We start from the raw sequence: 17,223 nt of genomic DNA, 5'->3' as shown, positions 1-17,223 counted from the left end.
TACATAAGGGGGGATATGATCTCCATGTATAATACATAAGGGGGATATGATCTCCATGTATAATACATAAGGGGGGATATGATCTCCATGTATAATACATAAGGGGGATATGATCTCCATGTATAATACATAAGGGGGGATATGATCTCCATGTATTATACATAAGGGGGGGTATGATCTCCATGTATAATACATAAGGGGGGACATGATCTCCATGTATAATACATAAGGGGGGATATGATCTCCATGTATAATACATAAGGGGGGGATATGATCTCCATGTATAATACATAAGGGGGGATAAGAACACCATGTAGAATACATAAGGGGGATATGATCTCCATGTATAATACATAAGGGGGGATATGATATGCATGTATAATACATAAGGGGGGATATGATCTCCATGTATAATACATAAGGGGGGATATGATATGCATGTATAATACATAAGGGGGGGATATGATATCCATGTATAATACATAAAGGGGGATATGATCTCCATGTATAATACATAAGGGGGATATGATCTCCATGTATAATACAGAAGGGGGGATATGATCTCCATGTATAATACATAAGAGGGGATATGATATCCATTGTATAATACATAAGGGGGGATATGATCTCCATGTATAATACATAAGGGGGGATATGATCTCCATGTATAATACATAAGGGGGGATATGATATCCATTTTATAATAAATAAGGGGGATATGATCTCCATGTATAATAAATAAGGGGGATATGATCTCCATGTATAATACATAGGGGGGATATGATCTCCATGTATAATACATAAGGGGGGGATATGATCTCCATGTATAATACATAAAGGGGGGCTATGATCTCCATGTGTAATAAATAAAGGGGGCTATGATCTCCATGTATAATACATAAGGGGGGATATGATATCCATGTATAATACATAAGGGGGGATATGATCTCCATGTATAATACATAAGGGGGGATATGATCTCCATGTATAATACATAAGGGGGGATATGATCTCCATTTATAATACATAAGGGGGGATATGATATCCATGTACAGTACATAAGGGGGGGATATGATCTCCATGTAGAATACATAAGGTGGGATATGATCTCCATGTAGAATACATAAGGGGGGATATGATATCCATGTACAGTACATAAGGGGGATATGATCTCCATCTATAATACATAAGGGGGGCTATGATCTCCATGTGTAATAAATAAAGGGGGGCTATGATCTCCATGTATAATACATAAGGGGGGATATGATCACCATGTATAATACATAAGGGGGATATGATCACCATGTATAATAAATAAGGGGGATATGATCTCCATGTATAATACATAAGGGGGGATATGATCTCCATGTATAATACATAAGGGGGATATGATCTCCATGTATAATACATAAGGGGGGATATGATCTCCATGTATAATACATAAGGGGGATATGATCTCCATGTATAATACATAAGGGGGGATATGATCTCCATGTATAATACATAAGGGGGGGATATGATCTCCATGTATAATACATAAGGGGGGGATATGATCTCCATGTATAATACATAAGGGGGGGATATGATCTCCATGTATAATACATAAGGGGGGGATATGATCTCCATGTATAATACATAAGGGGGGGAGATATGATCTCCATGTATAATACATAAGGGGGGTTATGATCTCCATGTATAATACATAAGGGGGGGATATGATCTCCATGTATAATACATAAGGGGGATATGATCTCCATGTATAATACATAAGGGGGGATATGATCTCCATGTATAATACATAAGGGGGTTATGATCTCCATGTATAATACATAAGGGGGGGATATGATCTCCATGTATAATACATAAGGGGGGGATATGATCTCCATGTATAATACATAAGGGGGGATATGATCTCCATGTATAATACATAAGGGGGGGATATGATCTCCATGTATAATACATAAGGGGGGATATGATCTCCATGTATAATACATAAGGGGGGATATGATCACCATGTATTATACATAAGGGGGATATGATCTCCATGTATAATACGTAAGGGGGGATATGATCTCCATGTATAATACATAAGGGGGGATATTATCTCCATGTATAATACATAAGGGGGGATATGATCTCCATGTATAATACATAAGGGGGTTATGATCTCCATGTATAGTACATAAGGGGGGGATATGATCTCCATGTATAATACATAAGGGGGATATGATCTCCATGTATAATACATAAGGGGGGGATATGATCTCCATGTATAATACATAAGGGGGTTATGATCTCCATGTATAATACATAAGGGGGATATGATCTCCATGTATAATACATAAGGGGGGATATGATCTCTATGTATAATACATAAGGGGGGATATGATCTCCATGTATAATACATAAGGGGGGATATGATCTCCATGTATAATACAGAAGGGGGGATATGATCTCCATGTATAATAAATAAGGGGGATATGATCTCCATGTATAATAAATAAGGGGGATATGATCTCCATGTATAATACATAAGGGGGGATATGATCTCCATGTATAATACATAAGGGGGGATATGATCTCCATGTATAATACATAAGGGGGGATATGATCTCCATGTATAATACATAAGGGGGGATATGATCTCCATGTATAATACATAAGGGGGATATGATCTCCATGTATAATACATAAGGGGGGATATGATCTCCATGTATAATACATAAGGCGGATATGATCTCCCTTGATAATACATAAGGGGGGATATGATCTCCATGTATAATACATAAGGGGGTTATGATCTCCATGTATAGTACATAAGGGGGGGATATGATCTCCATGTATAATACATAAGGGGGATATGATCTCCATGTATAATACATAAGGGGGGGATATGATCTCCATGTATAATACATAAGGGGGATATGATCTCCATGTATAATACATAAGGGGGGGATATGATCTCCATGTATAATACATAAGGGGGTTATGATCTCCATGTATAATACATAAGGGGGGGGATATGATCTCCATGTATAATACATAAGGGGGATATGATCTCCATGTATAATACATAAGGGGGGATATGATCTCTATGTATAATACATAAGGGGGGATATGATCTCCATGTATAATACATAAGGGGGGATATGATCTCCATGTATCATACAGAAGGGGGGATATGATCTCCATGTATAATAAATAAGGGGGATATGATCTCCATGTATAATAAATAAGGGGGATATGATCTCCATGTATAATACATAAGGGGGGATATGATCTCCATGTATAATACATAAGGGGGGATATGATCTCCATGTATAATACATAAGGGGGGATATGATCTCCATGTATAATACATAAGGGGGGATATGATCTCCATGTATAATACATAAGGGGGATATGATCTCCATGTATAATACATAAGGGGGGATATGATCTCCATGTATAATACATAAGGGGGGATATGATCTCCATGTATAATACATAAGGCGGATATGATCTCCCTTGATAATACATAGGGGGGGATATGATCTCCATGTATAATACATAAGGGGGGATATGATCTCCATGTATAATACATAAGGGGGGATATGATCTCCATGTATAATACATAAGGGGGGATATGATCTCCATGTAGAATACATAAGGGGGATATGATCTCCATGTATAATACATAAGGGGGGATATGATCTCCATGTAGAATACATAAGGGGGGATATGATCTCCATGTATAATACATAAGGGGGATATGATCTCCATGTATAATACATAAGGGGGGATATGATATCCATGTATAATACATAAAGGGGGATATGATCTCCATGTATAATACGTAAGGGGGATATGATCTCCATGTATAATACATAAGGGGGGATATGATCTCCATGTATAATACATAAGGGGGGATATGATCTCCATGTATAATACATAAGGGGGGGATATGATCTCCATGTATAATAAATAAGGGGCATATGATCTCCATGTATAATACATAAGGGGGGATATGATCTCCATGTATAATACATAAGGGGGGATATGATCTCCATGTATAATACATAAGGGGGGATATGATCTCCATGTATAATACATAAGGGGGATATGATCTCCATGTATAATACATAAGGGGGTTATGATCTCCATGTATAATACAAAAGGGGGGGATATGATCTCCATGTATAATACATAAGGGGGATATGATCTCCATGTATAATACATAAGGGGGGATATGATATCCATGTACAGTACATAAGGGGGGGATATGATCTCCATGTAGAATACATAAGGGGGGATATGATCTCCCATGATAATACATAAGGGGATATGATATCCATGTACAGTACATAAGGGGGATATGATCTCCATCTATAATACATAAGGGGGGATATGATCCCCCCTTATAATACATAAGGGGGGATACGACTTCCATGTATAATACATAAGGGGGGATATGATCTCCATCTATAATACATAGGGGGGGATATGATCTCCGTGTATAATACATAAGGGGGGATATGATCTCCATGTATAATACATAAGGGGGGATATGATCTCCATGTATAACACATAAGGGGGATATGAACTCCATGTATAATACATAAGGGGGGGATATGATCTCCATGTATAATACATAAGGGGGGATATGATCTCCATGTATAATACATAAGGGGGGATATGATCTCCATGTATAATACATAAGGGGGATATGATCTACATGTATAATACATAAGGGGGGATATGATCTCCATGTATAATAAATAAGGGGGATATGATCTCCATGTATAATAAATAAGGGGGATATGATCTCCATGTATAATACATAAGGGGGGATATGATCTCCATGTATAATACATAAGGGGGGATATGATCTCCATGTATAATACATAAGGGGGGGATATGATCTCCATGTATAATACATAAGGGGGGATATGATCTCCATGTATAATACATAAGGGGGGATATGATCTCCATGTATAATACATAAGGGGGATATGATCTCCATGTATAATACATAAGGGGGGATATGATATCCATGTATAATACATAAAGGGGGATATGATCTCCATGTATAATACATAAGGGGGATATGATCTCCATGTATAATACATAAGGGGGGATATGATCTCCATATATAATACATAAGGGGGGGATATGATCTCCATGTATAATACATAAGGGGGGATATGATCTCCATGTATAATACATAAGGGGGGATATGATCACCATGTATAATACATAAGGGGGATATGATCTCCATGTATAATACATAAATGGGGGCTATGATCTCCATGTATAATACATAAAGGGGGGCTATGATCACCATGTATAATACATAAGGAGGGATATGATCTCCATGTATAATACATAAGGGGGGATATGATCTCCCTTGATAATACATAAGGGGGGATATGATCTCCATGTATAATACATAAGGGGGGATATGATCTCCATGTATAATACATAAGGGGGGATATGATCTCCATGTATAATACATAAGGGGGGATATGATCTCCATGTATAATACATAAGGGGGGATATGATCTCCATGTATAATACATAAGGGGGGATATGATCTCCATGTAGAATACATAAGGGGGATATGATCTCCATGTATAATACATAAGGGGGGATATGATCTCCATGTAGAATACATAAGGGGGGATATGATCTCCATGTATAATACATAAGGGGGGATATGATCTCCATGTATAATACATAAGGGGGATATGATCTCCATGTATAATACATAAGGGGGGATATGATCTCCATGTATAATAAATAAGGGGGGATATGATCTCCATGTATATATACATAAGGGGGGATATGATCTCCATGTATAATACATAAGGGGGGATATGATCAACATGTATTATACATAAGGGGGATATGATCTCCATGTATAATAAATAAGGGGGATATGATCTCCATGTATAATACATAAGGGGGGATATGATCTCCATGTATAATACATAAGGGGGGGATATGATCTCCATGTATAATACATAAGGGGGGATATGATCTCCATGTATAATACATAAGGGGGGATATGATCACCATGTATTATACATAAGGGGGATATGATCTCCATGTATAATACATAAGGGGGGATATGATCTCCATGTATAATACATAAGGGGGGATATTATCTCCATGTATAATACATAAGGGGGGATATGATCTCCATGTATAATACATAAGGGGGTTATGATCTGCATGTATAGTACATAAGGGGGGGATATGATCTCCATGTATAATACATAAGGGGGATATGATCTCCATGTATAATACATAAGGGGGTTATGATCTCCATGTATAATACATAAGGGGGGATATGATCTCCATGTATAATACATAAGGGGGGATATGATCTCTATGTATAATACATAAGGGGGGATATGATCTCCATTTATAATACATAAGGGGGGATATGATCTCCATGTATAATACATAAGGGGGGGATATGATCTCCATGAATAATACATAAGGGGGGATATGATCTCCATGTATAATACATAAGGGGGGATATGATCTCCATGTATAATAAATAAGGGGGATATGATCTCCATGTATAATAAATAAGGGGGATATGATCTCCTTGTATAATACATAAGGGGGGATATGATCTCCATGTATAATACATAAGGGGGGATATGATCTCCATGTATAATACATAAGGGGGGATATGATCTCCATGTATAATACATAAGGGGGGATATGATCTCCATGTATAATACATAAGGGGGATATGATCTCCATGTATAATACATAAGGGGGGATATGATCTCCATGTATAATACATAAAGGGGAGATATGATCTCCATGTATAATACATAAAGGGGGGCTATGATCTCCATGTATAATACATAAAGGGGGGCTATGATCACCATGTATAATACATAAGGAGGGATATGATCTCCATGTATAATACATAAGGGGGGATATGATCTCCATGTATAATACATAAGGCGGATATGATCTCCCTTGATAATACATAGGGGGGGATATGATCTCCATGTATAATACATAAGGGGGGATATGATCTCCATGTATAATACATAAGGGGGGATATGATCTCCATGTATAATACATAAGGGGGGATATGATCTCCATGTATAATACATAAGGGGGGATATGATCTCCATGTAGAATACATAAGGGGGATATGATCTCCATGTATAATACATAAGGGGGGATATGATCTCCATGTAGAATACATAAGGGGGGATATGATCTCCATGTATAATACATAAGGGGGGATATGATCTCCATGTATAATACATAAGGGGGGATATGATATCCATGTATAATACATAAAGGGGGATATGATCTCCATGTATAATACGTAAGGGGGATATGATCTCCATGTATAATACATAAGGGGGGATATGATCTCCATGTATAATACATAAGGGGGGATATGATCTCCATGTATAATACATAAGGGGGGATATGATCACCATGTATAATACATAAGGGGGATATGATCTCCATGTATAATAAATAAGGGGGATATGATCTCCATGTATAATACATAAGGGGGGATATGATCTCCATGTATAATACATAAGGGGGGATATGATCTCCATGTATAATACATAAGGGGGGATATGATCTCCATGTATAATACATAAGGGGGATATGATCTCCATGTATAATACATAAGGGGGGATATGATCTCCATGTATAATACATAAGGGGGGGATATGATCTCCATGTATAATACATAAGGGGGATATGATCTCCATGTATAATACATAAGGGGGGGATATGATCTCCATGTATAATACATAAGGGGGTTATGATCTCCATGTATAATACATAAGGGGGGGATATGATCTCCATGTATAATACATAAGGGGGGGATATGATCTCCATGTATAATACATAAGGGGGGATATGATCTCCATGTATAATACATAAGGGGGGGATATGATCTCCATGTATAATACATAAGGGGGGATATGATCTCCTTGTATAATACATAAGGGGGGATATGATCACCATGTATTATACATAAGGGGGATATGATCTCCATGTATAATACGTAAGGGGGGATATGATCTCCATGTATAATACATAAGGGGGGATATTATCTCCATGTATAATACATAAGGGGGGATATGATCTCCATGTATAATACATAAGGGGGTTATGATCTCCATGTATAGTACATAAGGGGGGGATATGATCTCCATGTATAATACATAAGGGGGATATGATCTCCATGTATAATACATAAGGGGGGGATATGATCTCCATGTATAATACATAAGGGGGTTATGATCTCCATGTATAATACATAAGGGGGGGGATATGATCTCCATGTATAATACATAAGGGGGATATGATCTCCATGTATAATACATAAGGGGGGATATGATCTCTATGTATAATACATAAGGGGGGATATGATCTCCATGTATAATACATAAGGGGGGATATGATCTCCATGTATAATTCATAAGGGGGGATATGATCTCCATGTATAATACATAAGGGGGGATATAATCTCCATGTATAATACATAAGGCGGATATGATCTCCCTTGATAATACATAGGGGGGGATATGATCTCCATGTATAATACATAAGGGGGGATATGATCTCCATGTATAATACATAAAGGGGGATATGATCTCCATGTATAATACATAAGGGGGGATATGATCTCCATGTAGAATACATAAGGGGGATATGATCTCCATGTATAATACATAAGGGGGGATATGATCTCCATGTAGAATACATAAGGGGGGATATGATCTCCATGTATAATACATAAGGGGGGATATGATCTCCATGTATAATACATAAGGGGGATATGATCTCCATGTATAATACATAAGGGGGGATATGATCTCCATGTATAATACATAAGGGGGGATATGATCTCCATGTATAATACATAAGTGGGGATATGATCTCCATGTATAATACATAAGGGGGGATATGATCTCCATGTATAATACATAAGGGGGGGATATGATCTCCATGTATAATAAATAAGGGGCATATGATCTCCATGTATAATACATAAGGGGGGATATGATCTCCATGTATAATACATAAGGGGGATATGATCTCCATGTATAATACATAAGGGGGGATATGATCTCCATGTATAATACATAAGGGGGTTATGATCTCCATGTATAATACAAAAGGGGGGGATATGATCTCCATGTATAATACATAAGGGGGATATGATCTCCATGTATAATACATAAGGGGGGGATATGATCTCCATGTATAATACATAAGGGGGATATGATCTCCATGTATAATACATAAGGGGGATATGATCTCCATGTATAATACATAAGGGGGATATGATCTCCATGTATAATACATAAGGGGGGATATGATCTCCATGTATAATACATAAGGGGGATATGATCTCCATGTATAATACATAAGGGGGGATATGATCTCCATGTATAATACATAAGGGGGGATATGATCTCCATGTATAATACATAAGGGGGATATGATCTCCATGTATAATACATAAGGGGGGATATGATCTCCATGTATAATACATAAGGGGGGGATATGATCTCCATGTATAATACATAAGGGGGGGGATATGATCTCCATGTATAATACATAAGGGGGTATATGATCTCCATGTATAATACATAAGGGGGATATGATCTCCATGTATAATACATAAGGGGGGATATGATCTCCATGTATAATACATAAGGGGGATATGATCTCCATGTATAATACATAAGGGGGGATATGATCTCCATGTATAATACATAAGGGGGGGATATGATCTCCCTGTATAATACAAAGGGGGGGATATGATCTCCATGTATAATACATAAGGAGGGATATGATCTCCATGTATAATACATAAGGGGGGGATATGATCTCCATGTATAATACATAAGGGGGGATATGATCTCCATGTATAATACATAAGGGGGGATATGATCTCCATGTATAATACATAAGGGGGATATGATCTCCATGTATAATACATAAGGAGGGGATATGATCTCCATGTATAATACATAAGGGGGGGATATGATCTCCATGTATAATACATAAGGGGGATATGATCTCCATGTATAATACATAAGGGGGATATGATCTCCATATATAATACATAAGGGGGATATGATCTCCATGTATAATACATAAGGGGGGGATATGATCTCCATGTATAATACATAAGGGGGGATATGATCTCCATGTATAATACATAAAGCATGCACACATCACCCCCATACTCAAAAAAACCCTCCCTGGACCCCACCGACCTTAACAACCTCAGACCCATCTCCCTGCTCCCATTTACATCCAAGCTCCTTGAGCGCTTAGTCTACAATCGCCTGAGCGCCCACCTCACCGACAACAACCTCCTCGATCCCCTGCAGTCCGGCTTCTGTCCCCTACACTCCCCTGAAACCGCCTTACTCAAAATCACTAATGACCTGCTAACCGCCAAAGACTATGGCCACTACTCAGTCCTCCTACTCCTCGACCTCTTCGCGGCCTTCCACACAGTCCACCACCCCCTCCTCCTTACTAAACTACACTCCCTCGGCCTCAGAGACTCCGCCCTCTCCTGTCTCTCCTCCTATCTATCCCAACGCTCCTTCAGCATTACCTATCATGCTACCACCTCCCCCTCTCTCCCCCTCTCTGTTGGGGTCCCCCAATGCTTGGTCCTCGTGCCCCTTCTCTTCTCCATCTACACCTCCTCCGTTGGCCAACTGATACACTCCCACGGCTTCAACTATCACCTCTACGCCGATGACACGCAAATTTACCTCTCCACCCCTCACCCCTTCAGTCTCCACCCACATCACCCACCTACTGAACGACATATCAGACTGGATGTCACCCCACTTCCAAAACCGAGCTCCTGATCTTTCCCCCCAGCCTGCCCCCCCCCCCACCCTCTCCATCACGACCAACAACGCCACCATCATTCCCACCCCGCAAGCCAAAGTCCTAGGTGTCATTCTAGACTCAGACCTGTCCTTCCAGCCCCAAGTCCAATCATTGGCAAACTCATGCAGACTCCACCTCTGCAACATCTCCAAGATACGTTCGTTCCTAACCCCAGACACCACTAAACTACTCGTTCACTCCCTTATTATCTCACGTCTGGACTACTGCAACTCCCTCCTCACCGGCCTCCCTCACCACAGACTATCCCCGCTTCAGTCTGTCCTGAACTCAGCGACCAGACTCATCCACCTTATCAACCGCTCCGCTTCTGCCACCCCCCTCTGTCATTCCCTCCACTGGCCTCCACTCAGTGTCCTTCACCCCCTCTGTCATTCCCTCTACTGGCCCCCATTCAGTGTCCTCCACCCCCCTCTGTCAGTCCCTCCACTGGCCTCCACTCATTGTTCTCCACCCCCCTCTGTCATTCCCTCCACTGGCCTCCATTCAGTGTCCTCCACCCCTCTCTGCCAATCCCTCCACTGACCTCCATTCAGTGTCCTCAACCCCTCTCTGCCAATCCCTCCACTGGCCTTCATTCAGTGTCCTCCACTCCTCTCTGCCAATCCTTCCACTGGCCTCCATTCAGTGTCCTCCACCCCTCTCTGCCAATCCCTCCACTGACCTCCATTCAGTGTCCTCCACCCCTCTCTGCCAATCCCTCCACCGGCCTCCACTCAGTGTCCTCCACCCCTCTCTGCCAATCCCTCCACTGGCCTCCATTCAGTGTCCTCCACCCCTCTCTGCCAATCTATCCACTGGCCTCCACTCAGTGTCCTCCACCCCTCTCTGCCAATCCCTCCACTGGCCTCCATTCAGTGTCCTCCACCCTTCTCTGCCCATCCCTCCACTGGCTTCCACTCAGTGTCCTCCACCCCTCTCTGCCAATCCTTCCACTGGCTTCCACTCAGTGTCCTCCACCCCTCTCTGTCAATCCCTCCACTGGCCTCCATTCAGTGTCCTCCACCCCTCTCTGCCAATCCTTCCACTGGCCTTCATTCAGTGTCCTCCACCCCTCTCTGCCAATCCCTCCACTGACCTCCATTCAGTGTCCTCCACCCCTTTCTGCCAATCCCTCCACTGGCCTCCACTCAGTGTCCTCCACCCCTCTCTGCCAATCCCTCCACTGGCCTCCATTCAGTGTCCTCCACCCCTCTCTGCCAATCCCTCCACTGGCCTCCACCCCTCTCTGCCAATCCCTCCACTGGCCTCCACTCAGTGTCCTCCACCCCTCTCTGCCCATCCCTCCACTGGCCTCCATTCAGTGTCCTCCACCCTTCTCTGCCCATCCCTCCACTGGCCTTCATTCAGTGTCCTCCACCCCTCTCTGCCAATCCCTCCACTGGCCTCCATTCAGTGTCCTCCATCCCTCTCTGCCAATCCTTTCACTGGCTTCCATTTAGTGTCTTCATCTTGATCTTCGTCTTGATCTTCATGTATAATACATAAGGGGGGGATATGATCTCCATGGAAAAGAAATATAATCTTCAAACACGGAAAGGTTTCTTCACAGCAAGAGCTGAGAATGTGGAATAGACTCCCTCCAGAGTTGGATGTGGCCAGCTCAGTGGATTGCTGTAGGAAAGTCCTGGATTCTTTCTTGGATACACAGAATATAACTGGATATAACATTTATAGGGAAAGTTGATCCCGGGAATATCCGATTGCCTCTCACGGGGATCCGGAAGCAAATTGGATCATGCTTTGCTGAGTTTTTTCCCTTCCTCTGGATCAACTATGGGTGTAGGATTAGAACTTTGAACTGGATGGACTTTTGTCTTTTTTTAGCTAGACTAACTATGTAACTATATCACAGCTCCCGGTGGTGTCATCTCTCCTGACATAGAGACTTCAGTATATAATGTCCTCATATGAAGGTCCAGTCATAAGATTTGGCCCCATCATGGCTCTCAGCGGTGTCATCTCTCCTGACATAGGGACTTCAGTATATAATGTCCTCATATGAAGGTCCAGTCATAAGATTTGGCCCCATCATGGCTCTCGGTGGTGTCATCTCTCCTGACATAGGGACTTCAGTATATAATGTCCTCATATGAAGGTCCAGTCATAAGATTTGGCCCCATCATGGCTCTCGGTGGTGTCATCTCTCCTGACATAGGGACTTCAGTATATAATGTCCTCATATGAAGGTCCAGTCATAAGATTTGGCCCCATCATGGCTCTCAGCGGTGTCATCTCTCCTGACATAGGGACTTCAGTATATAATGTCCTCATATGAAGGTCCAGTCATAAGATTTGGCCCCATCATGGCTCTCGGTGGTGTCATCTCTCCTGACATAGGGACTTCAGTATATAATGTCCTCATATGAAGGTCCAGTCATAAGATTTGGCCCCATCATGGCTCTCGGTGGTGTCATCTCTCCTGACATAGGGACTTCAGTATATAATGTGCTCATATGAAGGTCCAGTCATAAGATTTGGCCCCATCATGGCTCTCAGTGGTGTCATCTCTCCTGACATAGGGACTTCAGTATATAATGTCCGCGTATGAAGGTCCAGTCCAGGGGCGGACTGACCATTTGGAAACTCGGGCACTGCCCGAGGGCCCCTGGTCAGTAGGGGCCCCATGAGATGCCCCTGGTACCTTTTTCATAGGCTTTTTTGAGTATGGGCAAGGACACAGGGGCCCCATGATCCCCTATTGCCTGGGGGCCCCATGAGTTGTCAGTCCGCCCCTGGTTCAGTCATAAGACTTGGCCCCATCATGGTTCTCAGGGGTGTCATCTCTCCTGACATACAGACATACCCCACCATCTTCTCCACTAGCCCAGTCCCTCCATAACACATTGCACCCTTGAATATTAACCCTTGATTTATGAGTCATGTGAGCTGTCTAGCCAGGTTTCTGAAATTCCCACCAAGGCAAAGTAGTCCTCAAGAACTAGAAGTCTCCCTGACATTTTGTTTTCCAGACGTCTCGCAATGGTGAACATCCATTTTCATTTTGTATTGGTGTTTATTATTTTACTATTGCTTACTGTTGATTTTAAAACTTTCTGTTATTACACTTTTTTATTATTTTTTTTATTACACAATTATACTTTCTTCATTGTGCCTTGATAACGTGGTCTCCCTGCTTCTAGTGTTGGTCCCCTTCTCTCGCTGTTCCACCCACCTTTATTTCCAGTGCCTTCTATGACCTCCTGCCCACTAATGACATGTTCAGGTCTCACCCCTCAGATCCTAATTTATAAACTCTTCCAACCTTCTAACCATTTTCTCCACCAACTGAGCTGTAACCCGCCCCCCCCCCCCCCCAACACCCATTTAGATGCAGTCCATCCTCATAGCAGACCAGCCAGTAACCAAAAATCAGCCTGGTTCTCCAGGACCCCCCGACCTCCCTTGTTATACCGTTCCTCATTTGTAGGACCTAAAGCAGCATGGCGTAGGGTGCTCGGGCCAGGAGCTCCACTTGAGACACATCCTATCCTATTGATCCTGTGGATTCATTTTCAACTTTTCACCCCCCCCGACTGGCTGTACCCCTCCTACCACCACCCAGCCTAATGATACTACCTTGGGGGTCCTTTTTTTAAGATTGTGACTTAGGTCCCTGAAACCTTTTTTCATTCTTCAGTATTTTGTGATCTCCAGGTATTGAGTGTGGCTCTTTCGGTTCTTTTATGGTCCTCCTGACACTGCTGGATTATAGTCCTTCCCTTGAGGTGACTGTGAGTTCTATTCTCTTTACAGGTCCTAGATTCAGCCAACACCTCCCAGATAACATCATTGTCCACGCTGTTACCACAAGTGTGTGTTCCTGGTAAGCAGACTCCTCTAATGCGGCAGTTTTGTCTCTTCTATGAGAGTCCAGAGAAGCTGCTTCCACTCCGTCTTCTATGGCTGAAGACAACAGGAGACGTTGGGTATGTAGGGTGGGGGTGGGGGGGTCTTATTTTCCAAACTCTCTGGACACCACCACATCCCTCATTCTTATGGAGGAGGATGGTATTATGACTGGACCTTCATATGAGGACATTATATACTGAAGTCCCTATGTCAGGAGAGATGACACCACTGAGAGCCATGATGGGGCCAAGTCTTATGACTGGACCTTCATATGAGGACATTATATACTGAAGTCCCTATGTCAGGAGAGATGACACCGTTGAGAGCCATGATGGGGCCAAATCTTATGACTGGACCTTCATATGAGGACATTATATACTGAAGTCCCTATGTCAGGAGAGATGACACCGCTGAGAGCGATAATGGGGCCAAGTCTTATGACTGGACCTTCATATGAGGACATTATATACTGAAGTCCCTATGTCAGGAGAGATGACACCACCGAGAGCCGTGATGGCGCCAAGTCTTATGACTGGACCTTCATATGAGGACATTATATACTGAAGTCCCTATGTTAGGAGAGATGACACCGCTGAGAGCCATGATGGGGCCAAGTCTTATGACTGGACCTTCATATGAGGACATTATATACTGAAGTCCCTATGTCAGGAGAGATGACACCACTGAGAGCCATGATGGGGCCAAGTCTTATGACTGGACCTTCATATGAGGACATTATATACTGAAGTCCCTATGTCAGGAGAGATGACACCACTGAGAGCCTTGATGGGGCCAAGTCTTATGACTGGACCTTCATACAAGGACATTATATACTGAAGTCCCTATGTCAGGAGAGATGACACCACTGAGAGCGATAATGGGGCCAAGTCTTATGACTGGACCTTCATATGAGGACATTATATACTGAAGTCCCTATGTCAGGAGAGATGACACCACTGAGAGCGATAATGGGGCCAAGTCTTATGACTGGACCTTCATACAAGGACATTATATACTGAAGTCCCTATGTCAGGAGAGATGACACCACTGAGAGCGATAATGGGGCCAAGTCTTATGACTGGACCTGCATATGAGGACATTATATACTGAAGTCCCTATGTCAGGAGAGATGACACCGCTGAGAGCCATGATGGGGCCAAGTCTTATGACTGGACCTTCTTACAAGGACATTATATACTGAAGTCCCTATGTCAGGAGAGATGACACCGCTGAGAGCCATGATGGGGCCAAGTCTTATGACTGGACCTGCATATGAGGACATTATATACTGAAGTCCCTATGTCAGGAGAGATGACACCACTGAGATATAGTTACATAGCTGAAAAAAGACAAAAGTCCATCCAGTTCAAAGAAATATAAGCCGGGGAATCTTTGGAGAATAGGCTGAGTGTGAATTTATGGAGAAGAAGTCGATACAAATACTTTTAGTTAAAGATGAATTCCAAGAGGGATATTTGATACATCATTGATCCAGCTTGGACCCATCTACCATACCAGTGGGATCCCTCAGGAAGCTGGAATTCACTCTATAGACACTGCTACTACAGAGGTCTCCATTGGCTCCCAGATCCCGTGCTGAGCGGCCGACCTCCTATGTTCATAGTGCAGCAGGGCAGCAACTCAGCTCAGCCTGGAAACCAGTGGAGATCACTATGTAGAGGTGCGTAGGGGTGCAGTAGAGGTGCGTAGGGGTGCAGTAGTGGTGTAGTAGGGGTGCAGTAGTGGTGCAGTAGGGGTACAGTAGTGGTGTAGTAGGGGTGTAGTAGTGGTGTAGTAGGGGTGCAGTAGTGGTGTAGTAGGGGTGTAGTAGGGGTGCAGTAGTGGTGTAGTAGGAGTGCAGTAGTGGTGTAGTAGGGGTGCAGTAGTGGTGCAGTAGGGGTACAGTAGTGGGGTAGTAGGGGTGTAGTAGTGGTGTAGTAGGGGTGCAGTAGTGGTGTAGTAGGGGTGTAGTAGGGGTGCAGTAGTGGTGTAGTAGGAGTGCAGTAGTGGTGTAGTAGTAGTGTAGTAGGGGTGTAGTAGCATTGTAGTAGAAGTGTAGTAGGGGTGCAGTAGTGGTGTAGTAGGGGTGCAGTAGTGGTGCAGTAGGGGTACAGTAGTGGTGTAGTAGGGGTGCAGTAGTGGTGTAGTAGGGGTGCAGTATTGGTGTAGTAGGGGTGCAGTAGTGGTGTAGTAGGGGTGCAGTAGTGGTGTAGTAGGGGTGCAGTAGTGGTGTAGTAGTAGTGTAGTAGGGGTGTAGCAGCATTGTAGTAGAAGTGTAGTAGGGGTACAGTAGTGGTGTAGTAGGGGTGCAGTAGTGGTGTAGTAGGGGTGCAGTATTGGTGTAGTAGGGGTGCAGTAGTGGTGTAGTAGGGGTGCAGTAGTGGTGTAGTAGTAGTGTAGTAGGGGTGTAGTAGCATTGTAGTAGAAGTGTAGTAGGGGTGTAGT

General features: G+C 42.5%; 1 protein-coding gene across 1 annotated transcript in view; it reads left to right on the top strand.

Moving 5' to 3' along the window:
- The window catches only part of LOC149431659 (carbonic anhydrase 4-like), a 101,369-nt gene that overhangs the window by 80,467 nt on the left and 3,679 nt on the right, over nucleotides 1-17,223 (top strand). Inside the window, exon 7 of the mRNA XM_089665424.1 lies at nucleotides 14,683-14,752. Coding sequence (XP_089521550.1) covers nucleotides 14,683-14,752 — 70 coding nt within the window. The remainder of the gene's footprint in view (nucleotides 1-14,682; nucleotides 14,753-17,223) is intronic.

The sequence above is a fragment of the Staurois parvus genome, unplaced genomic scaffold, assembly GCF_062004578.1.
Source record: "Staurois parvus isolate SC_StPar_1 unplaced genomic scaffold, SC_StPar_1.0 ptg002187l, whole genome shotgun sequence".
Taxonomy (NCBI): domain Eukaryota; kingdom Metazoa; phylum Chordata; class Amphibia; order Anura; family Ranidae; genus Staurois; species Staurois parvus.
Note: the sequence above shows the minus strand (reverse complement) of the source record. Positions and strands in the feature narration are given on the sequence as shown.